The sequence below is a fragment of the Nerophis ophidion genome, linkage group LG18 (genome assembly GCF_033978795.1).
Source record: "Nerophis ophidion isolate RoL-2023_Sa linkage group LG18, RoL_Noph_v1.0, whole genome shotgun sequence".
In the NCBI taxonomy this organism is placed as follows: domain Eukaryota; kingdom Metazoa; phylum Chordata; class Actinopteri; order Syngnathiformes; family Syngnathidae; genus Nerophis; species Nerophis ophidion.
This window is the reverse complement of record NC_084628.1, coordinates 26,805,792-26,833,291: the sequence shown is the minus strand read 5'-3', so window position 1 is coordinate 26,833,291 and position 27,500 is coordinate 26,805,792. Positions and strand designations below refer to the sequence as shown.

General features: G+C 36.7%; 2 protein-coding genes across 2 annotated transcripts in view; both read right to left on the bottom strand.

The window, feature by feature from the left end:
• Positions 1-3,673, bottom strand: part of LOC133537042 (high affinity cationic amino acid transporter 1-like) — a 45,080-nt gene extending 41,407 nt beyond the window's left edge. Inside the window, exon 1 of the mRNA XM_061877868.1 lies at positions 3,085-3,673. The gene's annotated coding sequence lies outside the window, so the exon portion shown is untranslated. The remainder of the gene's footprint in view (positions 1-3,084) is intronic.
• A 3,591-nt stretch (positions 3,674-7,264) lies between these two features.
• Positions 7,265-27,500, bottom strand: part of gbe1b (glucan (1,4-alpha-), branching enzyme 1b) — a 260,449-nt gene continuing 240,213 nt past the window's right edge. Inside the window, exon 16 of the mRNA XM_061877862.1 lies at positions 7,265-8,768. Coding sequence (XP_061733846.1) covers positions 8,706-8,768 — 63 coding nt within the window. The 3' untranslated portion in view covers positions 7,265-8,705. The remainder of the gene's footprint in view (positions 8,769-27,500) is intronic.

Here is a 27,500-nt window from a genome sequence, read left to right as displayed (position 1 = left end):
CCCACGCCGGAATATAGTCTTCTGTTGGCGTACAGTAAGGAATCTTCGGATCTTTATGGTCGCTCCCTCTGTGTTCCATTATGTGTTTCATTGTTCCTTGTCCTTCCAGCATCTGCCCTTGTTCCTGTTTGGCGAGCTGTGCGTCTCGTCACTTTTTTGTTCCCTTGCTCCCCAGACTGCCCTTATGGATTCTCGACCTCCCGCTTGGAAATGGACCTTGTCTCTTTTCTCCTGCCTTTGCCTGTCCCATGGACTTCCGTGTTCCTTCGTTCTCGACAACATTTGGTAACACACACCTCAGCTAACTACACACATAGTCTTACACCGCACCAGAGTTGGGTCCAAGCCATTTATTGTTTTGCAAGTCACAAGTAAGTCTCAAGTCTTTGCCCTCAAGTCTCGAGTCAAGTCCCGAGTCAAGATAGGCAAGTCCCGAGTCAAGTCCAAAGTCAATACTGGGAAGTCTCAAGTCAAGTCCCAAGTCCTGCATTTAGAGTTTCGAGTCATTTCAAGTCTTTTTAACCACAGACTAATATATGTACACAGATTGTGTATGCTTTTAAAACGCTGTATGTATATATTATAAAAAAAAACAGTGCCGACATTGCACTTCATAATAGCACTATTAACCAGTTATTCTAAACATTTAACTCGTTCCTTTACAGTATAAACACATTTCAAAAAACAAGTTCAACTGTACTTATTTGCACAAAAGTGTTAACATTGTATTTCCATGGAATATTGCATCGTAACTAGTTCCACAGCAGTTTATATCCTGTTCTTACCTTATTTCATTGATCTCATCTCACACTATATATGTGTTTATGTGTGCGTACACATAAAAAACATAACAAATACATGAACATAACAATGAACAGTGCTGTACTTTTTAGATGTCAGGGCTCTATGGAATATGTACACATATTCTTAATATAGTATACATTTTTATTGACCTTTATTTGACTATGTTTGTCTTTTTGTAGGTGGCTAAAATATGCGGTGCTGCTGACCGCCGTTACGTTACTGTTTGTGATACATTCACTAACATAACATTATGTGTAGATACATCATGCAACTCCGCTTAAAAAAAATCACTTGACAAAAAGTATGAATAAGGTAGCGATCTGCAGTGGACGCAACAGATTGCCGTGTTTGCAATGACATTATAACCATAGACATCTTATAAGTAAACGCAGAATTGGCTGCTGTGACGCAAGCAATTTGGCCGCCATCTTGAAGTGGTGATGAGGAGCCAGCAAGCAGCCTAAACTGACAGTTGACAGGTAGAAAACAAAGATGCTGGGCTGGTATTCAGCGTTTTCCTACTCAAATGAGCGGACTGTTGAAAATAGGAATTGGGGGATTACTTTTCACAACTAAGATTTAACATTAACATACTATTGGTTGTATTTTGTAAAAAGAATATTACCACAGAGTTAAGCAGGAGCAAAGAACTACAATATTTGTATGTGAAAATCACAAAGAAATCTTCTGGGGGAGGATGACCCCCTACAGGTATGTGGTTTACAAACTTTCAGGCCCACCTAAAACAAAATTCACCAGCCGCCACTGATTATGATGCATTCTCATTTTATTGTAACCACAGATAAGTCTTCAAGTAACAATATTCAAATACTAACTTTGTTGGGTAAGACATAATTTGGTTTTATTCTGAATCCAGTGAAACAGATTGGTGGTTTTAGCTGAAATAAAGACTTTCAGGTGTTTATATATGTTTAAGTATTTGGCAGACACTTTTATCCAAAGCAACATACATGAAAAATACATACAAAACAATCACTGTAAACATGATCATTTAAGGGAAGAATGTAATAGAAAATATCAATACAAAGTGTCAAGACAGAATAAACTCTCTGCTGTTGCAGCAACAGAGATAAAGTCTATAACAGTGGTTCTCAACCTTTTTTCAGTGATGTACCCCTTGTGAAATTTTTTTTTAATTCAAGTACCCCCTAATCAGAGCAAAGCATTTTTGGTTGAAAAAAGAGATAAAGAAGTAAAATACAGCACTATGTCATCAGTTTCTGATTCATTAAATTGTATAACAGTGCAAAATATTGCACAATTGTAGTGGTCTTTGTTGAACTATTTGAAAAAAAAAGATGTAAAAATAACTAAAAACTTGTTGAAAAATAAACAAGTGATTCAATTTTAAATAAAGATTTCTACACATAGAAGTAATCAACTTAAAGTGCCCTCTTTGGGGATTGTAATAGAGATCCATCTGGATTCATGAACTTCATTCTAAACATTTCTTCACAAAAAAGAAATCTTTAACATCAATATTTATTGAACATGTCTACAAAAAAATCTAGCTGTCAACACTGAATATTGCATTGTTGCATTTCTTTTCACAGTTTATGAACTTACATTCATATTTTGTTGAAGTATTATTCAGTAAATATATTTATAAAGGATTTTGAATTGTTGCTATTTTTAGAATATTTAAAAAATATATCATGTACCCCTTGGCATACCTTCAAGTACCCCCATTTGAGAACCACTGGTCTATAGATCCGTAAGATATATAGATATCTAATGTATTCATACATTGTTTATGTAGGATATACACATGTATATATAACCTAATCATATTGTTTCTTTAACTTAAAAATAGCTGACTGTTTTTTTCCCCCCTTCTCTGGGATTATATTCCCAGTTTTGATCTCAGACGTCTGGTCACTTATAGCAAATAAGAATATTCTATTACTGTTAAACAAATTATGAACACGCCAAGACATGTGTCCTTTATCGTAGTTACACGTATGACAAAAAAGCGCGTGAGTATCAGTGGTATTCAGTGAGGTAATATGAATTAAATTTGATGCCAGTTAATTGCTCCTGCCAAAGGAATTGCCCTGAGTGGAGCGGATCACCACTCCAAGATGGCGACCGCGCGTCACGTCAGCGGCAACAGGCAGTAGCGCTCGATGCTGCGCACCCTTATAAGATGTCTATGATTAAAACGTTAGCAGTGAGTTTACAGCCTCACTGATTTAACTCCACAGCAAATAGAAGCTATGTTACTCAGCCAATAAACGTTAGCTTACATTCAAAACGTACCCTTCTTTGTGCAACTCCAAATGTCGAACAAAGTTGGAAGTTGTTGCGTCGCCGTCTGTAATCTTCAAACCGCATGATTTGCATACGGCAATTCCTGTTTTGTTGACAAAGTCGTAGTTTTAATTCCCGAACGAAACACTTTATGGCATAACTTTCCTCACTTAGTCTTCTGTTGTTTGAGAGCAGTTCTGCTTGGTTTTCCTGCAATTTGATTGGATGAATTCTGTGTGACGAAAATAACGTGGATGTAATTTGATTGGCTGTTGTACTGACAGGTAGCGCACAGGCTGTCATCGCACACATGTTGACAAACAGGCGTACACAATGGAAGATACGGAGCGCTCCTGAATAACTTTTTAATCGTTGGGTTTTGGGGAAAGTAGCAAGTCATGTCAAGTCAAAAGGCTCAAGTCCAAGTCAAGTCACAAGTCATTGATGTTGAAGTCTAAGTCGAGTTGCAAGTCTTTTTACATTTTGTCAAGTCGAGTCTAAAGTCAACAAATTCATGACTCGAGTCCAAGTCATTGGACTCGAGTCCACACCTCTGCACTGCACACTCTTGTATTTTGGTCACACGCTCCATTCTATAGTTTAGTAGTATTGTTTGTTTATATATATATATATATATATATATATATATATATATATATATATATATATATATAAATTAATCATTGTACACACCCCTAGTGTCTGTTGCCGTCATCTCCCTGAGCAACAATAACAAGTAGATAGAGTATTATTGGTGGGATACTCACAGCACAGCAGGATTATCTTTCATTCTCGTAGGGCCTTATGGGGGCACCGGCTGGACATCATTCATGAAAAAACTTCTAGAAAAAGATGATTTACATATTCTCAACTCAGCATTCACGCCCTTGCAAGTCGGCACATTTTGGAAAAATACTTATATAGAACAGTTGGTGGGGAATACCAGCCCATTTGTGTCTTTTTTCTCTGAAAATACACAATTTTTTACTCATGGTAGCCATCTTGGGTGGGGCCACCTTTCCATTAAAGGCAATACATTTGGTTTATGCAAAACGGAGTGGAGTTACCTTTTACTGTTTACACACAAAGACTTGACAAATGCTAACCTTTTTTTAGCCAAAGCTACCTGTTAGCATGCTAAAATTGACGTGTTAACTTTTAAAGCACATTTTTCAGCCACACACAGTCACATAACTTGGTATGTTACATATTCTACTTGTTAGCATGGTTATGTTAGCTTGCTAGCATTATTAGCATGCTAAGTTTTTTTTAGTCAGTGCAAGTCAAGTCAAGATTTATTTATATAGCAAATTAAAATGACTTAAGTTGACCAAAGTGCTGCACAGGGCACAAGAGACAATAAAAGCAATAATAGCCAATTTTACTACTAACTTTTTTTCAAAGTTAATTTTACAAGCATACACCTCAGAGTCATAACTCGGTAGTTAACAAGGGCTAACTTTCTTACAGCTATTTAAAATTTTACACATCAGTCATACAACCTGGTATGTAACAAAATATTTCTGTTAGCATACTATTTTTGTTTAAGCTTATTTTATAAGTAACTTGGTATTTGATGTGTGATAACTGTTAGCATGCTAACATTAACATACACCTTAAAGTCACATAACTTGGTAGTTGACAGATGCTAACTTAAAAAAAAAAAACAACAACAATTTTTTCAACAATATTCATGCAGAGTCATCCAACTTGGTATTTGACACATGCTATACAGTATATATATATATATATATATATATATATAAAAGCATGCTGATGTTAGCAAGTTAACATTTCAACATTAGCATGCAAACTTTACAAAAAATAAAAAATAAAATATATATACACATATATATATATATATATATATATAGCTATTTTCACGATCTTACACATCAGTCTCATATAACTTGGTACTTGACACATGCTAAATTTTAGCATGCTTCTGTTAACATGCTAACTTATTAAGCAATTTTTTTTTTTACATTTGTATAGATCAGAATCATACAACTTGGTACTTGCCACATGCTAAATTTTTAGCACAGAATATGGATACTTTAAAAAAATAGAGTGAGTTGCTCAGTATCATAAAACAAGATTACGTATTATTTTGCTGTGCACTATTTGGAGTACTCAACAGACAGAGTGCATTATAAATACGAATAGGATAGACCAAAGCCATAATTTGTTTGAAGATACTTGAAATTCACTACTTTTTGCATTTATATATATTTTCACAAAGTGTCGGTGTTGCTGATACAAGCCTGAATTTTATGGTGTATCGAATAGGGGATAAAATGTGCGGTATTGCACATTACTACCACAATCATGCGGCTTTAGTTTTTCCTGAAAAAAAGGACCTTACCTGCACATATCCTGCCATCTCTGGATCCTGGAGCCACGCCACCAGCCGCAATCAGCACAGAAGACATTTAGGTGCATTTGAAAATCTCATTTCCGGTCAAAATTATGAATGTATCTTCATATTTTGTTTATTAAATGACTCTTACATGCACATCACCTGCCGTCTCTGCATCCTGGACCTACGCCGCCACCCACAGACAAGACATTTAGTCTCAAATATTTCATTTTAAAGTCTTTTTTTTTTCTGTCAATGATTTGAGTTTATCTTCTTATTCTGTTATCAAAAGGTCCTTCTTACCTTCACATCGCCTGCCATCTCTGCATCCTGGAGCTACGCCACCGGCCGCCATTCTCAAACAAGACATTTGGTTTCAAATATTTTCATTCAAAAGTCTTTCTTTCACCTCAATATTTAAAATTTATCCGACATTACGCATGCACATATTTTGCAGACATTTTTTATTTGGCAGGAAGGAGATGCAAAGATGTGACGTGTTTACAGGCGATGAGGTTGTATGCCAGCTTCGGCATGCCAACGAAAAACAAACATCCCAACTTCAAACCAATTTCGAAAATGATATTTTGTGCAAATGACATGGTGTTTATGGCAGCCATGCCCTAGAAGTGATGAAGTCAGGTGCTGGTAATACTGAGACTGTACTAGGTTACATGGAGGTACTGTACCTATAAAACCACATCAACTTAATAACAAGTCTGGCTCACTATTTGGCAACTCACTTCCCTTTGATTTGATCTTGACATGAAGCGTTTTTGATTCGATACCAATATTGGAGCCTTCAGAATTGGCTGATATCGATATATCTTTATATGTTAATATATGTAGCGATTCACATCCGATTTGCGATTCTTTTTCAACCCAGATTCTAAATCAATTCATAATTATTATTTTAAAAGGAAGATATATATATATATATATATATATATATATATATATATATATATATATATATATATATATGTATATATATATATATATATTAACAGTGGGGCAAAAAAGTATTTAGTCAGCCACCGATTGTGCAAGTTCTCCCACTTAAAATGATGACAGAGGTCTGTAATTTTCATCATAGGTACACTTCAACTATGAGAGACACAATGTGGGAAAAAAAATCCAGGAATTCACATTGTAGGAATTTTAAAGAATTTATTCGTAAATTATGGTGGAAAATAAGTTTTTGGTCAAGCATTCAAAGCTCTCACTGATGGAAGGAGGTTTTGGCTCAAAATCTCACGATACATGGCCCCATTCATTCTTTTCTTAACACGGATCAATCGTTCTGTCCCCTTTGCAGAAAAACAGCCCCAAAGCATGATGTTTCCACCCCCACGCTTCACAGTAGGTATGGTGTTCTTGGGATGCAACTCAGTATCCTCCAAACACGACGAGTTGACTTTATACCAAAAAGTTCTATTTTGGTTTCATCTGACCACATGACATTCTCCCAATCCTCTGCTGTATCATCCATGTATCCATTTTGGTATAAACTCCACTTGTCGTGTTTGGAGGAAGAAGAATACGGAGTTGCATCCCAAGAACACCACACCTACTGTGAAGCATTGGGGTGGAAACATCATGCTTTGGGGCTTTTTTTCTGCTAAGGGGACAGGACGATTGATCCGTGTTAAGGAAAGAATGAATGGGGCCATGTATCGTGAGATTTTGAGCCAAAACCTCCTTCCATCTGTGAGAGCTTTGAATGGTTGACCAAATACTTATTTTCCACCATAATTTACGAATAGATTCTTTAAAATTCCTACAATGTGAATTCCTGGATTTTTTTTCCCACATTCTGTCTCTCACAGTTGAAGTGTACCTATGATGAAAATGACAGACCTCTGTCATCATTTTAAGTGGGAGAACTTGCACAATCGGTGGCTGACTAAATACTTTTTTGCCCCACATATTTGACAAAGTTTCATTATAATTATAACACCAAATAAAACACTGCGAAAATCGTGTTAAATCAAAAATCCATTCTCAATCGAATCGTTCGTTGCTTAAAGCTTCTACAAAATGTCCGTCAATAAACACACACTTTCTTCTATTTTACTTAAGTAATTTACAAAAGGTAAACATGCTAGGCTATAGGAGCTAGCAGCTACACACCAGCTAGACATAGGTAATAATCATTTAACAACAAAAGGTGACATGTGTTAATATAAACAAGTATCCAAATAATTAGTTATATATTACTTACATACACAAAGTCTACAAGGCAAATTAAAAAATATCCAGTAACAACCGTGTCGGCATCGTCACACTTACTGAGCTTAACTTCATGAAATATTGTGACCACCAGGTGTCGCTATAAACAATTACCTCTCCACTTCAACTTACAGACAGCCTAAGTCAATTCCAGACGGTTAATAATAAAAATGCTAGAGTTTTTCATAGCTAATATTTTTCTCTGTTTGACTCATTTCACTTCACTTCTATGATTCCTGCTGATATCGTATTGGATCAAATCCGTATTGGCCATTACTCAAGGTTCCAATATCGCAAACTTTTCAAATGACTAACTTTTTGGGTTGTGTCCAGATGCTTCGCTCAACCAATATTGTGTCTTGCTCGTATTGAAGAGATCGGGGGAAGTCTGTCATTTGAGATTAGAACTGACTTTTTTTGGAAAAAATATGCCAAAGCAGACCTGTTTCACAACGGACTACCGACGTCAACATACGCAGATTTTACATTTCGAAATGTTATCTGTTGTGGTATGGTAAAGTTAAAGATTTGGGGGGATTTCTGATCGCGTGTGAGGGCATGCATGTTGGTAGAGCAGCACATGCGGCACAGTTGAGCTTGCCGTTGTTTTACCTTATTAATGAATATAAAGTCGACCCACCCTGTTTGCTACGCAGTACTGTATGGCACTTTATATTGTCTTTAAACCTTCACTAAAAATATGGACTTTGGTCCACGCTGGAACCCAATTATTCACATTTACATTGTTTAAGGAGGAATATATACAAACTTTTTACGTTTGAGAACCAATTAAGGTCGTATATAGAGGTTCGGCTGTATTATTCTATGCAAATGTTGCATAAGCGATCTATAATGAAGAATTAAGGCTACTTTGTGCAGCAATATCAATCAATCGTGTTTTCGTGTGTGTGTGTGTGTGTTTGTGTGTGTTTGGGGGTGCATGCAGACACCAAGTGAGTCGGGAGTTGACACTTTAAAAGACAAAAGGTGATTGTTAACACTCGGTCTGAGGGCGGGATCCGTTTGTGAGGGCGACGGTCTAATAACAGTAATCCATCTCCTCATTGGCCAGCACGATGGCGGTCCTGCAGGGGATGTACACCTGAGATGGGGGGGATAAAGACAGAGAGAAGTGAGACGGCGGCGTAAAAGGCGGCCATCCCTAAACCGACGCCCTGATTGCGGAGATTGTCGGGGGCCTCGGGAGAGCGACGCGGGCAGGATGAAGGAAAAGATGGCAACACAATGGAGGAGATTAATGCTGCGGAGGAAGGGACCCAGGCTGACTTGGAGGGGAAAGACAGTCAAGGTGGACAAAGTGGCGGCTGCTTGATGGCAGCTAGGGGGCGCTGATGTCATTTATGGACAAGAATTGTTGGGAAAGTTAATCTGAAGCTGAAAAGGTCAAAGAAAAACTTTCAGAATAATGTACACCAGTGCTATACACCGCTACTTTTTTCCCCTACGCTTTGAACCCTGCGGCTTTAAAAAAAAAAAAATCTTTATTATACCAAATAATACATTGCGAGAATTGATTGGAGGACAGTGTTGAATTGAGAATTGATTAGTCAACACAGGAATTGTGATGGGATCGAATCGTTCGGTGGCTAAAGATTCAAACTTTCTACTAATTACCGTAAATCCCGGACTTTAAGGCGTTACCTTGCGGCTTATAAAATGGTGCGGCTGATTTAATTTTCTTTTTTCTTCACCGACGGCCATGAAACAAATCATTTTCACTAAACACAAGCAAAGACAATGAATGGGTGTGTTGTTTTTGGTGCCACAGGCCATATTTGCCAAACCTCTGATTTTCGCGGGAGACTCCCGAATTTCAGTGCCCCTCCCGAAACTCTCCCGGGGCAACCATTCTCCAGATTTTCACCCGGACAACAATATTGACGTCCTCTACAACCTGTCGTCACATCCACTTTTCCTCCATACAAACAGCGTGCCGGCCCAGTCCCATAATATATATGCGGCTCTCACCCACACATAAGTGAATGCAGGGCATACTTGGTCAACAGCCATACTGAGGGTGGCCGTATAAACAACTTTAACACTGTTCCAAATATGCCCCACACTGTCAACCCACACCAAACAAGAATGAGAAACACATTTTGGGGGAACATTCGCAAAGTAACACAACATAAACACAACAGAACAAATACCCGGAGCCCTTGCAGCACTAACTCTTCCGGGACGCTACAAGATACACCCCCCATCTCCCGAATTCGGAGGCCTCAAGGTTGGCAAGTATGGCTACGGCGCCATCCTTTGGTTAAGTGGAAGGGCTGTTTTGTCTTCTAGCTGTCCACAACGTTTCTATTCGTTTAGACTCTTCATTCATCACACCAAGCAACCTTTGTAAGTTTTACAATGTAACTAAAAAAATAACTTACTAAAGCTTCCCATGTGTGACGTCTGCCGGAGTGTTTTCATGCATATTTGTACGTGCTATCGAAATGTAATCAAGCTAGCGTTGTTAGCATTAGCTAATATGCGAACACGTTTATGAGTGTCTGCGTTAGTATTATTAACTTACAACGGCATTCTTTTTGTATTGTTTTACTTTCACAAATTCCTCTGTAAATTCACCAAAAAGTCACTGTGGAGTTATTGAGTCTGTTTAGCTGATTGGAGAGCTAGCGTGCGCAGTTTGTGGGTCCATGACCATGACTTCTGTTTTTTTTTGATCCGCCCTTTTACTGCTTTGTTACAGACACTGTTTGGAAACAATTAGCCTCTAAAGCAGGGGTCACCAACACGGTGCCCGCGGGCACCAGGTCGCCCGTAAGGACTAGATGAGTCGCTCGCTGGCCTGTTCTAAAAATAGCAGCACTTACCAGTGAGCGGCCTCTATCTTTTAAGCGTTATTTATTTTCAAGCTGGTCTCGCTTTGCTCGACATTTTTATTCTAAGAGAGACAAAACTCAAATACAATTTGAAAATCCAAGAAAATATTTTAAAAACTTGGTCTTCACTTGTTTAAATCAATCAATTGATTTTTTTACTTTGCTTCTTATAACTTTCAGAAAGACACTTTTAGAGAAAAAAATACAACCTTAAAAATGACTTTAGGATTTTTAAACACATATACCTTTTTACCTTTTAAATTCCTTCCTCTTCTTTCCTGACAATTTAAATCAATGTTCAATTAAATTTATTTTTTTTATTGTAAAGAATAATAAATACATTTTAATTTAATTCTTCATTTTAGCTTCTGTTTTTTAGACAAACAATATTTTTGAAACATTTCTTCAAACTTATTATGATTAAAATTCAAAAAAATTATTCGGACAAATCTAGAAAATCTTTAGAACCAAATTGAAATCTTATTTCAAAGTCTTTAGAATTTCTTTTAAAATTTTTGTTCTGGAAAATCTTGAAGAAATAATGATTTGTCTTTGTTAGAAATATAGCTTGGTCCAATTTGTTATATATTCTAACAAAGTGCAGATTGGATTTTAACCTATTTAAAACATGTCATCAAAATTCTGAAATTAATCTTAATCAAGAAATATTACTAATGATGTTCCATAAATTATTTTTAAAATTTTTTCAAAAAGATTCGAATTAGCTAGTTTTTCTCTTCTTTTTTACGGTTGAATTTTGAATTTTAAAGAGACGAAATTGAAGATAAACTATGTTATAAAATTTAATTTTCATTTTTTTCCTGTTTTCACCTCTTTTAAACCGTTCAATTAGGTGTTTTTTTCATCATTTATTCTCTACAAAAAACCTTCCGTGAAAATAAAAAAAAATGTACGACGTAATGACAGACATAAATACCCATTTATATATATATATATATATATATATATATATATTAAAGGTAAATTGAGCAAATTGGCTATTACTGGCAATTTATTTAAGTGTGTATCAAACTGGTAGCCCTTCGCATTAATCAGTACCCAAGAAGTAGCTCTTGGTTTCAAAAAAGTTGGTGACCCCTGCTCTAAAGGCTTAGTGGCCACATGCGTGGACAGCACCTTTTAGCTCTTATTTCCAAAATTGTGTACACTACTGAATTGGGGTCTTATGGCCACTTATGTGGACACTTATACTGCCATCTGGTGGTGTCAGAAGAGTACAACATACAATGGAACTTGGAAAAAAAAGTGTAAAAATAAGAATTAGCATGTCACTACACATGAAGTACACGTTTGTTACTTATGGACTAAGTACATCATATTATATCAAAAGATGATTCTTAGTTTTTATTCAAATTAGGGTCCAATAAGCCCAAATAGCAAAGAGAAAAATAAAAGCATGTAAACAAACAGCTTGGGCCTTAAAAGGTTAAAGTAAGTACATAAACATTTACAAACAATATTTCTGTGTAAGTAGCTTATTTCACAACGTATATATCTGTGTCTAATAGTCCTGTGCCACTAATATGTGTAAAATATTGTTGTCTTTTAAAATTTAGTGGGTGTGGCTTATATACCGGTGCGCTCTAGAGTCCGGTAAATATGTTAAATTGAAAATATACCATACTGCTTTTGAAAAACATGGAGAAGAAGGCGCACCATGGTGACATTGCCAGTAATATGAGCCGAGGCACGTGCGAGTCAACACACACACACACAGCACTTACACGCCGAAACGGTGTAGACACAGAAGAGGGAGAATTGATGCATTTTGGCTTTACCACTAAAGAAAAAGATGAAGATACACTGCAAAAAGTCAGTGTTAAAAAACAAAAAATGAAGAACATTTGGCTTATCAAGACTTTCCAAAACAAGTAAAATTAGCTAACTTCAATCAACCCCATAATACCTCAAAATAAGTATATTCTCACTAATAACAAGTGCACTTTTCTCGGTAGAAAAAAAAGAGACCTTTCTGCTCAATATGTTGAAAAATATTCTTAAATTAAGTAAATGCTATTGCCATTATCTTGGCATAATGATATGCGCTCGGCATTACATTTCTGGAAACCAGCAAACTTACACTAAAAACTAATTTATTGTTCTTAATGGAAAGGCAACAAGGAGACCGCTTGTTACTCTCGGGGTCTACTAGCCGCACAGGCAAATCGTATGGTCTAAAAATACATTTTTCCATCGACAACATGACATCATCGCACCAAGTTTGTGCTCTTTCAGTCAATTAGAGCAGTGCTCCCCAACCTTTTTGTAGCTGCGGACCAGTCAACGCTTGAAAATTTGTCCCACGGACCGGGGTTTTTTCCATTAAGAAATACAATCATGTGTGCTTACGGACTGTATCCCTGCAGACTGTATTGATCTATATTGATATATAATGAATATATTGTGTTTCTTTTATGTTGATTTAAACGAAGGGATCAGGGGAAGTCTGTAATTTGCGATTAGAACTGACTTTTATGGGGAAAAAATATGCCAAAGCAGACCTGTTTTACAACGGACTACCGACGTCAACATACGCAGATTTTACATTTCGAAATGTTAACTGTTGCGGCGGTACGGTAAAGTTAAAGATTATAATGTATATATTGTGTTTTTTAATGTTGATTTAATAATTAAACATCATTATTTTATTTTTTTATTTATTTCTTGCGCGACCCGGTACTATTCGGTGCCCGGTGGTTGGGGACCACTGAATTAGAGCGTATGTATAAGCCCGGCCAAATTTTTTTTTTTTTATTGTTTTTCGAAGACTTGCATGAACTACTCAGAAGGCCTAGTGGTTAGAGTGGCCGCCCTGAGATCGGTAGGTTGTGAGTTCAAATCCCGGCCGAGTCATACCAAAGACTATAAAAACGGGACCCATTGCCTCCCTGTTTGGCACTCAGCATCAAGGGTTGGAATTGGGGGTTAAATCACCATAAATTATTCCCGGGCGCGGCACCGCTGCTGCCCACTGCTCCCCTCACTTCCCAGCGGGTGATCAAGGGGATGGGTCAAATGCAGAGGACAAATTTCACCACACCTAGTGTGTGTGTGACAATCATCGGTACTTTAACTTAACTTTAACTATTTCTGTTCAAAATTGTTAGACATATCACATGTTAAATGTTTAAATATTAACTGTCATTTTACTGTAATGTGCAAACTACTACTTTATGAGTACATATTTTATATTGTTTCATTGAAAATAAAACAGCAGAGTCCATTTTTTGTTCTAATTATGAGACAATTGTGTCAAAGTCCTGATTTTTTCCCCCATGCTTGAAATAAGAAATTATTACTTTAAAAAGGTAGTTTTATACTTGTGAGTGTTGATGACACAGCTTCACATCAGTTGATATTCTAGTTTCAAGCATATTTTACTCAATATAGGTCACAACATCTCAGCAACAAGCTTTAATAACTTACTGAGATCATTTAAGACCAAAACCCTTAAAACAAGTAAAACGCTCTTACATCAAATTTGCTTAGTGAGAAGAATTATATTATCAGACAGAAAATAAGCAAACATCACCTTTTTTTGAGATATTTAACCTTACTTAGATTTCAGTTTTTGCCGTTTATAAACACTGAAGTAAGCGGTGCTTTAAAAACAGAGCTATCTCGCGGCTAATGTCCCTCCACAGTGTTTTAGCTACTTTTTTTTTTTTTTTTGTCCTGTCCTGTCCAGTGTCTCAGGCAAATCATATAGTTGATGTAGATGCCCATATCCGCTGTTCAGATCTACTTTACAAAAGAGAAGTGTCGGGTACTTCTCTTGTTGCCTTATTTGAATTTGACTTTATTAAATGTATTTATATTATCATTTGGTGAGCAGGAGGGGATAGAAAGAGGAAAAAAAGGAAGACAGAGGGGTAAGTTGTGGGGATAAGAGGGGGATTAGACAGGGAGACAAAAACAACAACAGCAAACACAACAAAAACAACAACAACAATAGAACAACACCAGCACATATGATATGTACAAATATGATCATAAAAGTGATAGCAAATAAGCAGTTGGTGAAATAAATAATAATATTGAAATGACAATGAGCTACTTCTAAATCAGCAATCCTCGCCTCCGTGGCGACAATTAAAGTCAGTTTCTTACAAGTACTGTTATCACTGGAGGACGAGGAATAACTAAACCTGCGTCACTACACATCGTAGGAGGATACAATAGCTAAGAGCGAGCAAGCGCTACTCAATGTAAACAAATGGGTGGATCGATACAAACATCGACTTTGATGATAACAAGTACAAGAGCCTTGTATATTACATTGATATTTATGAATGATAAAATATTTGTAAAAAATGTTGTTTTTTGTCACACCAAATTAACGGGAAAATGGTGGCTCTTCTAGAGTTATTTGTACATTTTTCAGAAGTGTAGTCATGTTGGCGGGGGAAACACTGTTCCTTAAGAACCTGCTGCTGCACGCAATAAAAAGGTTGTTAGACGCCACGTGACTTGGAGAGTACCTGCTATTTATATTTCGAACAGAGTGCAGCTAATAGGCTCCTTGATCAATCTCCTTGATATTCCCAGCATGCTTTGCAGGCCGAGAGACACCTGCGACATTCCTCATCTGGCATTCTCGCCAAGCCAGCAGACATAAAACGCCCTTAGATTTCCCTAAAGACACGCCCGGGAGAACCGAGGACAGCCATGCAATCTGCACACGTGCCGCGCGCGTGTGTGTGTGCGTGTGTGTGTGTGTGTGTGTGTGTGTGTGTGTGTGTGTGTGTGAAACGCATGCATTTACTATGTGATGCATCGTATCATTTCTCTTCACAACATGGCCGATAAGATGTAAAAGATAAGAACATTAATATCGCAGTGTTGTTGAACATAAAGTACTTATTACACACACATACACGGAAATATTTAACAAGAAATACTTATTGTGTAGGTTCAACTTGTGTCATTGATGGCTTAGCGCCTCGAACAGTAATGTGTTGTTTACATACGTTTAGCTAGCTAACTATAGTCTTAGTTACTTCAGTTATGTGTTGTTTACCTACGTTTAGCTAGTTAACTATAGTCTTAGTTACTTCAGTTATGTGTTGTTTACATACGTTTAGCTAGCTAACTATACCCTTTATTTAGTTACTATAGTGTTGTGTTATTTACATACGTTGAGCCAGCTAACTATACTCTTACTTAGTTACTTCAGTTATGTGTTGTTTACATAAGATTAGCTAGCTAACTATACTCTTATTTAGTTACTAGAGTAATGTGTTGTTTACATAAGTTTAGTTAGCTAATTATACTCTTACTTAGTTACTTCAGTAATGTGTTGTTTACATACGTGTAGCTAGCTAACAATACTAATACTTAGTTACTTCGGTTATGTGTTGTTTCCATACGTCTAGCTAGCTAACTATACTCTTACTAAGGTACTTCAGTAATGTGTTGTTTACATAAGTTTAGCTAGTTAACTATACTCTTACTAAGGTACTTCAGCAATGTGTTGTTTACATAGGTTTAGCTAGCTAACTATACTCTTAATTTAGCGCCAGGCGGGATGATCCCTGTACACATAGCAATTTTCGTAGAATACACAACTCACAAAATGGTTTTTCTGCTATGACTATGACTACGTCAGAGTTAGACATGCGTTCTACTGAGGTGGCAAATTATGATGCGTTCAGTTTATCGCAGCGCCAAGTAGACAATCTGAAAATTCCCTTCATATCAATTCCTAGATATGGTCGTAATTATTTTAAGTACACTGCGCATAATAAACGCAACATTATTAATATTGCTACTATGGATAATTTTATCAACAACTCCTTAAAACAGCCCACTACCTATAATATGGGCTTTCTAAACATCAGATCTTTGTCTCCCAAAACGTTATTAGTTAATGAGGTCATTAGAGACAACAGCCTTAACGTCATCGGTCTTAGCGAAACCTGGCTTAAACCAGACGACTTTTTTGCGATAAATGAGGTATCCCCTCCTAACTATACGAATGCGCATATTGCCCGTCCCCTTAAAAGGGGTGGGAGGGTCGCACTAATATACAACGAAAACTTTAACTTTAGTCCTAACTTATATAATAAATATAAATCGTTTGAGGTGCTTTCTATGGAGTCTGCCACACCTCTGCCTCTGTGCCTGGCCGTTATCTACCGCCCCCCAGGGCCATATTCGGACTTTATTAGTGAAATCTCAGAGTTTGTTGCTGATCTAGTGACGCACGCCGATAATATAATTATAATGGGGGACTTTAATATCCATATGAATACCCCATTGGACCCATTGTGCGTGGCGCTCCAGACTATAATTGATAGCTGTGGTCTTACACAAATAATAAATGAACCGACGCATCGCAGCGGTAATACGATAGACCTAGTGCTTGTCAGAGGTATCACCGTTTCCAAAGTTATGATACTCCCGTATACTAAAGTAATGTCCGATCATTACCTTATAAAATTCGAAGTTCAGACTCATGTTCGGCAAGCTAATAATAATAAAAACTGCTATAGCAGCCGCAACATTAATGCTGCCACAACGACGACTCTTGCTGACCTACTGCCCTCGGTAATGGCACCGTTCCCAAAGTATGTGGGCTCTATTGATAACCTCACTAACAACTTTAACAACGTCCTGCGCGAAACCATTGATAGTATAGCACCGCTGAAGTTAAAAAAGGCTCCAAAAAGGCGTACGCCATGGTTTACTGAAGAAACTAGAGCTCAGAAATTATTATATAGAAAGCTGGAACGCAAATGGCGCACGACTAAACTTGAGGTGCACCATCAAGCATGGAGTGATAGTTTAATAACTTAGAAAGGCATGCTTACCTTAGCTAAAACTAATTATTACTCAAATCTCATCCGCATTAATAAAAACGATCCAAAATTTTTGTTTAGTACAGTAGCATCGCTAACCCAATAAGGGACTCCTTCCAGTAGCTCCACCCATTCGGCAGATGACTTTATGAAGTTCTTTAATAAGAAAATTGAACTTATTAGAAAGGAGATTAAAGACCATGCGTCCCAGCTACAACTGGGTTATGGTAACACAGATACGACTTTATATACGGCGGATACTGCAAATATCCAAAATAGTTTCGCTCGTTTTGATGAAATAACATTAGAAGAATTGTTACAACGTGTAAATGGAATAAAACAAACAACATGTTTACTTGACCCACTTCCTGGGAAACTTATCAAGGAGCTTTTTGTATTATTAGGTCCATCAGTGCTAAATATTATAAACTTATCACTTTCCTCGGGCACTGTTTCCCTAGCATTCAAAAAAGCGGTTATTCATCCTCTCTTTAAAAGACCTAACCTCGATCCTGACCTCATGGTAAACTACCGACCGGTGTCTCACCTTCCCTTTATTTCGAAAATCCTCGAAAAAATTGTTGCAGAGCAGCTAAATGAACACTTAGCGTTAAACAATCTATGTGAAACCTTTCAATCCGGTTTCAGGGCAAATCACTCGACTGAGACAGCCTTCGCAAAATTGACTAATGATCTATTGCTAACGATGGACTCTGATGCGTCATCTATGTTGCTGCTCCTCGATCTTAGCGCTGCTTTCGATACCGTCGATCATAATATTTTATTAGAGCGTATCAAAATACGAATTGGTATGTCAGACTCAGCCCTGTCTTGGTTTAACTCTTATCTTACTGATAGGATGCAGTACGTCTCCCATAACAGTGTGACCTCGGACTATGTTAAGGTAACGTGTGGAGTTCCCCAGGGTTCGGTCCTTGGCCCTGTACTCTTCAGCATCTACATGCTGCCGCTAGGTGAGGTCATACGCAAATACGGTATTAGCTTTCACTGCTATGCTGATGACACCCAACTCTACATACCCCTAAAGCTGACCAACACGCCGGACTGTAGTCAGTTGGAAGCGTGTCTTAATGAAATTAAACAATGGATGTCCGCTAACTTTTTGCAACTTAACGCCAAAAAAACGGAAATGCTGATTATCGGTCCTGCTAGACACCGACCTCTATTTAATAATACAACTTTAACATTTGACAACCAAATAATAAAACAAGGTGACTCGGTAAAAAATCTGGGTATTATCTTTGACCCAACTCTCTCCTTTGAGTCACACATTAAAAGCGTTACTAAAACGGCCTTCTTTCATCTCCGTAATTTTGCAAAAATTCGCTCCATTTTGTCCACTAAAGACGCCGAGATCATTATCCCTGCGTTTGTTACGTCTCGTCTCGATTACTGTAACGTATTATTTTCGGGTCTCCCCATGTCTAGCATTAAAAGATTACAGTTGGTACAAAATGCGGCTGCTAGACTTTTGACAAGAACAAGAAAGTTTGATCATATTACGCCTGTACTGGCTCACCTGCACTGGCTTCCTGTGCACTTAAGATGTGACTTTAAGGTTTTACTAATTACGTATAAAATACTACACGGTCTAGCTCCATCCTATCTTGACGATTGTATTGTACCATATGTCCCGGCAAGAAATCTGCGTTCAAAAGACTCCGGCTTATTAGTGATTCCTAGAGCCCAAAAAAAGTCTGCGGGCTATAGAGCGTTTTCCGTTCGGGCTCCAGTACTCTGGAATGCCCTCCCGGTAACAGTTCAAGATGCTACCTCAGTAGAAGCATTTAAGTCTCACCTTAAAACGCATCTGTATACTCTAGCCTTTAAATAGACCTCCTTTTTAGACCAGTTGATCTGCCGCTTCTTTTCTTGCTCCTATGTCCCCCCCCTCCCTTGTGGAGGGGGTCCGGTCCGATAACCATGGATGAAGTAATCGCTGTCCAGAGTCGAGACCCAGGATGGACCGCTCGTCGAGACCCAGGATGGACCGCTCGCCTGTATCGATTGGGGACATCTCTACGCTGCTGATCCGCCTCCGCTTGAGATGGTCTCCTGTGGACGGGACTCTCGGTGCTGTCTTGGATCCGCTTTGAACTGAACTCTCGCGGCTGTGTTGGAGCCACTATGGATTGAACTTCCACAGTATCATGTTAGACCCGCTCGACATCCATTGCTTTCGGTCCCCTAGAGGAGGCGGGGGGTTGCCCACATCTGAGGTCCTCTCCAAGGTTTCTCATAGTCAGCATTGTCACTGGCGTCCCACTGGATGTGAATTCTCCCTGCCCACTGGGTGTGAGTTTTCCTTGCCCTTTTGTGGGTTCTTGCGAGGATGTTGTAGTCGTAATGATTTGTGCAGTCCTTTGAGACATTTGTGATTTGGGGCTATATAAATAAACATTGATTGATTGATTAATTAGTCACTACAGTAATGTGTTGTTTACATACATTTAGCCAGCTAACTATACTCTTAATTAGTTACTTCAGTAATGTGTTGTTTACATACGTGTAGCTAGCTAACTAGAATCATACTTAGTTACTTCAGTAATGTGTTGTTAACATACGTCTAGCTAGCTAACTATACTCTTCCTAATGTACTTCAGTAATGTGTTGTTTACATAAGTTTAGCTAGTTAACTATACTCTTACTAAGGTACTTCAGCAATGTGTTGTTTACATAGGTTTAGTCAGCTAACTATACTCTTAATTAGCCACCACAGTAATGTGTTGTTTACATACATTTAGCCAGCTAACTACACTCTTAATTAGTTACTTCAGTATTGTGTTGTTTACATACGTGTAGCTAGCTAACTATACTCATACTTAGTTACTTCAGTAATGTGTTGTTAACATACGTCTAGCTAGCTAACTATACTCTTAATTAGTTACTTCAGTAATGTGATGTTTACATACGTCTAGCTAGCTAACTATACTCTTACTAAGGTACTTCAGTTATGTGTTGTTTACATAAGTTTAGCTAGTTAACTATACTCTTATTAAGGTACTTCAGCAATGTGTTGTTTACATAGGTTTAGCCAGCTAACTATATTCTTAATTAGTCACTACAGTAATGTGTTGTTTACATACATTTAGCCAGCTAACTATACTCTTAATTAGTTACTTCAGTAATTTGTTGTTTACATACGTGTAGCTAGCTAACTATACTCATACTTAGTTACTTCAGTAATGCGTTGTTTACATACGTCTAGCTAGCTAACTATACTCTTACTTAGGTACTTCAGTAATGTGTTGTTAACATATGTTTAGTTAGCTAACTCTACTCTTACTTAGCTATTTCAGTAATGTGTTGTTTACATAAGTTGAACTAGCTAACTATACTCTTACATAGTTAGGCTGACCATACGTCTACTTTTCCCCGGACATGTCCTCTTTTGCGGCGGTGTTCGGGCGTTTTTTTTTAAATGCCTCAAATGTCCGGCATTTTGAATTAGGATTGCGTGTATTTTCAATGTAGGTCCAGGGTTAAGTTACCGTATATACAGTATATATATGTATATCAGGGATCGGCAACCTTTACCACTCAAAGAGCCATTTTGACCCGTTTCACAAAATACAGAAGACAATGGGAGCCGCATCCATTCTCGCGAATATCTGCTGGTGGTCACCCAGATAATAAGAATAAGGGCGCATTATGAAGCGAGTCCTTTGACGCCTTCTATAACATGTACAAACAGCTTGCCAGTCCAGTAACATGATGTATGTGGCTTCTGCAGATACACGTACGAGATTGCAAGGCATACTGGGTGATACAGGTTACACTGAAGGTTGTGATATAAACAACTTTAACACGCTTACTAATATGCGCCACACTGTGAACCAACACCAAACAAGAAATAACAAACACATTTTGGGAGAACATCCTCACAGTAACACATTATAAACGCAACATAACAATTACCCAGAATCCCTTGCATCCATGACTCATCCAGGCTATATTATACACCCCGCTAGCACCAAACCCCCCCTATGTCCGTCGGTTGAGGTGGGCGGGGTTTGGTGGTGGGGTGTATATTGTAACACATGGAATTCTGGGTAATTGTTCTCTTGTGTTTGTGTTGTGTTACGGTGCAGATGTTCTCCTGAAATGTTTTTGTCATTCTTGTTTGATGTGGGTTCACAGTGTAGCGCATATTTGTAATAGTGTTAAAGTTGTTTGTACGGCCACCGTCAGTGTGACTTGTATGGCTCTTGACTGTTGATCAAGTATGTCTTGCAGTCACCAACGTGTGTCATATTACAGAGAAAAATGTTAAATTGTTAGTATGAGTAGAAACCTTTACATAACAGGCTACAAATATTTTTTGACTTGAATGTAAAAATACACATAAATATTAAAAAGATAAGATTTACCTTAAAATTACATATGAAACTGTTCGATTGTTAGTATGGACATAGACTTTTATGTAACAAGTTACATATTTAATGAAAGTTAATTACTGTAATTTTACATGAATTTGAAAGTAATTTAAGAAAACAAAAATTGATATGTATGATTAATTTGGTATTTTTCTGTAAAAAAATAGAAATATACATAGTTTGTCATTACTGGCCTATTGCTTAAAGTAACAGGCGGTTTGTTTATTCACAGATAATGTCTTCAATTCTACAGTTTTATAACCCATTTAAAAAAAATTGAATAATTACAGTAGAAAATTAGAGTAAATTAACCATAAAAATAGGATTTTTTTTACAGTGTATGTATACACATTTGTTTTGTTTTTTTAATTATTTTTTTTAATGAATTAAGTAACGTTTTTGACAAGCTTTTTCCAAAACACCATATAGAATGTGAGATACAAGAGGATAATGAATGTGTTTATTTGTTTTCAAAACGCTTACAAAAAAGTGGGACCCCAAAAATGTACTGTGGGAACCCATTTTTATGACTTGGTGGGGTCCAGGGACCCCATTTTAAAAATCCATAGCGCCAACACAGCAGTCAACAGAGGAGAAAAAATGCTTTATTTAAATAAATATATTATTTATAAAGCAAGTTCGAGTATCTTTGACAAATTTTCACCTACTCCCGGCCTTGGCGTGCTGCCCGCCTTGGCACGCATATATGTGTCCTCTTTTTGGCTTTTCAGAATATGGTCAGCCTAACTTAGTTACTACAGTAATGTGTTGTTTAGAAAAGTTTGGATAGCTAACTATACTCTTACTTAGTTACTATAGTATTGTGTTGTTTACATAAGTTGAGCTAGCTAACTATACTCTTATTTAGTTACTTCAGTAATGTGTAAATTACATACATTTAGTTAGCAAACTATACTCTTACTTAGTTACTACAGTAATGTGTTGTTTACATATGTTTAGCTAGCTAACTATACTCTTAGTTACTTCAGTAATGTGTAGTTTACATACGTTTAGTCAAACCAACTAACTATACTATAACATTCGTCATCATGTTCTCAAGGTCGACCACCAGAGTCCCAAAGACAGACAACCGCCATCGACAAGTTGGCGACCCTTATTCTAAAGTAACTATACTCTTACTTGGTTACTTCCTTGGTCAGTAGGGTGCACCGCAAAAATTGATTAGCATCCAAATCGCGATTCTTATTCATCCCGATTCTAAAACCATTCATAACTTTTACATTTACATGAAATAAATACAGTGGGGCAAAAAAGTATTTAGTCAGCCACCGATTGTGCAAGTTCTCCCACTTAAAATGATGACAGAGGTCTGTAATTTTCATCATAGGTACACTTCAACTGTGAGAGACAGAATGTTAAAAAAAAAATACAGGGCTTCACATTGTAGGAATTTTAAAGAATTTATTTGTAAATTATGGTGGAAAATAAGTATTTGGTCAACCATTCCAATCTCTCACTGATGGAAGGAGGTTTTGGCTCAAAATCTCACGATACATGGCCCCATTCATTCTTTCCTTTACACGGATCAATCATCCTGTCCCCTTAACAGAAAAACAGCCCCAAAGCATGATGTTTCCACCCCCATGCTTCACAGTAGGTTTGGTGTTCTTGGGATGCAACTCCGTATTCTTCTTCCTCCAAACATGACGAGTTGAGTTGATACCAAAATGGATACATGGATCATACAGCAGAGGATTGGGAGACTGTCATGTGGTCAGATGAAACCAAAATATAACTTTTTGGTATAAACTCAACTCGTCATCTTTGGAGGAAGAAGAATACTGAGTTGCATCCCAAGAACACCACACCTACTGTGAAGCATGGGGGTGGAAACATCATGCTTTGGGGCTGTTCTTCTGCTAAGGGGACAGGACAATTGATCCGTGTTAAGGAAAGAATGAATGGGGCCATGTATCGTGAGATTTTGAGCCAAAACCTCCTTCTGTCAGTGAGAGCTTGAATGGTTGACCAAATACTTATTTTCCACCATAATTTACAAATAAATTATTTAAAATTCCTACAATGTAAATTCCTGGATTTTTTTTTTCACATTCTGTCTCTCACAGTTGAAGTGTACCTATGATGAAAATTACAGACCTCTGTCATCATTTTAAGTGGGAGAACTTGCACAATCGGTGGCTGACTAAATACTTTTTTGCCCCACTGTAAATAAAATGTTTTCCATTTTTGAAAAAAATAAACAGCTGGGATAGGTTCCAACCACCCACGAACCCCAGAGGGACAAGCGGTAGGAAACAGATGGTTGGATAAATTAACCAAAAAAAAAAGATTAAATAAAAAAATCTAATTATACAAAATAAAAAAATTAAAAATGATAAATAAATAGAATATATATTCTAATATAAATTATAATATAAATAAATAAAATACATATTCTAATCAAATCTTTTAATAAAAAAAAGTAATTAAAAAAAAAGAGAATAATCGTTTAAAGAGATGTTTTGAGGCCATCTCTAACATGAAACCTGTTTTCAAACGGTTCCCAAATAATACATTGCAAGAATTGTCTTGAATGAAGAATGGATTCTGAATGGACTCGTCACCCCAGGGATTGAATCGAGTCGTTTGGCACCCAAAGATTCACATCCCCCCCACCACCCCCCACCTGTCATCCCCGCCTAGAAAGAATGATTTTTATCTGCACCACTGTGCTACTGTACCTAATTAGCTCGTGTCTGACACACACACACACACACATACATACATATACACACACACACACACACACACACACACAAAGTGAAAGTGAAAGTGAAAGTAAGAGCTGCTCAATAGACGGGCGTGGGCAGCGTTCACACCCCCGCTGACGCTCTGTCTGATCATGCTTGTCATAACAACAACAAAGACGGCGACGAGGGAAGAGGAGGAGGAGGAAGCGGCTGTTGTATGACGGGAGGAGGAGATGTGATACGGGCTCATCTACGGCGTTTTAATGAACAAGTGCGAAGGGTTGATTGAAATGTGACCTTGAATGCAACACTTGCAGTGGAGATGAAGAGGAGTTCCTTCACTGTGAGTCCACGCCAACATAACGTAGGTGAAAGGGGAACTGGAGGGGGCGTGGGGGGAGGGGGGGGGAGTTTGTCTATCATTCACAATCCTAATGTGAGACAAGAATGCAAATATTTTTCCTTTTCTACGCATTATGAACCATAAATAAACTCTAGCAAGAGTCGGCCAACAATTAGTTGGCTAGCTAGCTAACTATACTCTTACTTAGTTACTTCCGTAATGTTTTTACATAAGTTTAGCTGGCTAACTATATTCTTACTTAGTTACTTCAGTAATGTCTTGTTTACATAAGTTTAGCTACCATGAATTGATTAACGTGGACTTAAACAAGTTTAAAAACTTATTCGGGTGTTACCATTTATTGGTCAATTGTACGGAATATGTACTTTACTGTGCAATCTACTAATAAAAGTTTCAATCAATCAATCAAAATCCAGCTAACTGTACTCTTACTTAGTTACCTCAGGAATGTGTTGTTTACATACGTTTAGCTAGCTAATTAAACTCTTACTTAGTCAAGTGTTGTTTACATACGTTTAGCGAGCTAACTATATTCTTATTTAGTTACTTCAGTAATGTATTGTTTACATACGTTTAGCCAGCTAACTGTACTCTTACTTAGATACTTCAATAATGTGTTGTTCACATACATTTAGCGAGCTAAATATATTCTTACTTAGTTACTTCAGTAATGTGTTTTTTACATAAGTTTAGCCAGCTAACTATACTCTTATTTGTTACTTATTTAGTTTAGTAATGTTTTGTTTACATAAGTTTAGCTAGCTAACTATATTCTTACTTATTACTTCAGTAATGTCTTGTTTACATAGGTTTAGCTAGCTAACTATACTCTTACTTAGTTACTTATTTAGTTTAGTAATGTTTTGTTTACGTAAGTTTAGCTAGCTAACTATATTCTTACTTATTACTTCAGTAATGTCTTGTTTGTTTACATAAGTTTAGCTAGCTAACTATACTCTTTCTTAGTTACTTCAGTAATGTGTGGTTTACATAAGTTTGTTTATCATTCCCAATCCTTATGTAAGACAAGAACAGTTTTTTTTCCTTTTTCTAAACATTCTAAATCATAAATTACCTCTAGCAAGAGTCAGTAAACAATGGAGCGAATTGGAATTGTTTCATTCCGCCGATAAAGCGCTCTTAAACATTCCAAAACTTCTATCAAGGTTGTATATACACGCTGTTAGTATATCTGGAATGTAGTAACATGTCATATTTATCTATTTTGTTTATTTTAAGCATACGGCGGTGTATTAATTTCACAGACACTTCACAACGTTTGCTATTTCTTTCAACAACACTATAACCACTTACTGTACAATGTCTGCTCTCAATGGGATGTTTACATCTTCCCATCCTGACGAAAAATGTATTTAAAAAAAGTGTTGTAAACAGGTGCCTTTTCGCGTCTTTTTGGCCATCTCCGGGTCTAAGTCGGATGTCAAAGTGTACCAACTTGTGGGTTTATGTCAACAACTTTCTACTATCCAAGTGAGAGGCATGATTTATCATCTAGAAATAACTTTCACCAACTCAGAGGCGATGCAGCAGCTCAATATGTCGATGTAGCAGCATAAGCTAGTAAAAGTAGTCCTAAACATTAACGCTTATAATAACAATATCACTAATACTTGGTTAATATTCAGGTCACCACATCCAAAATGGAGCATTGTTGTTTTTCAAAAGTTTTAAAGGGAATAATAGATTACTGTAGTTAGCTGCATTGTTAGCCACCTCTTACTAGCCGTATTTGATGATTTAGAAAGCATAAAAAAAAGGACAATATATGTGTTCTGGTTTAAAGGAACCCAGTTATCTTGTTTGGCCCCGTATTAGAATAAATATCGTCAATATCATTATTAATATTAGAAACGGCCCTCGCTCGGCTGCATTGTTGCAAACTATAAGTACAATAATAAACCTGTTGTCTGCGTTTATAGGTCACATGACAGAAACAGTCCCATACAAGACACCATATGCTTATCATTACCTCTGCCAGGAGTTTGTCTGTCATTTGGCAACATAGGTCAAAAACTTATGTCAGAAATAGGATAAAGAACAATTAAATAGATTTTGGAGCTGATCCAGATCACTGTCTGGATTTAGGACTTTCTTTTTAATGATTGTTCATTTTTTTGAGTGGCAAAGGAATTGTAATTCGAATTATAATTGTTATAAAAATAATAATATTGTAATAAATTATCAAAACAAATACATATAATACCATTAATAAACATTATTCGTTTATTAATGTTAGAAATAATAGCAAAAGCAAAATTGATTAAAAATAGTTATATCAATAATAACTAATATTATACATTGTATATAAAATAATTGTACATATTAATATTCAATATTATTATTATTCTAATATTAAATATTAAATACATAATTATATACAATAATAATATTATTATTATTTGTAATAATAATCATATACTTAGGAAAAATACTTTGGATTTAAAACCTCATTTATTATTATTATGTTTATTATTATTATTATTGGTCCTGTTCAGCTTCTCAGGCAAATCATATAATTGATGTAGATGCAGATGTAGATTATTAATAAAAATACAAATAATGCCACAAATAAACATTATTAGTGCATTAATATTAGAAATAATAGAAATAGCAAAATTGATTTAAAAAATAATTACATTAATATTAACTAATATTATAAATTTTA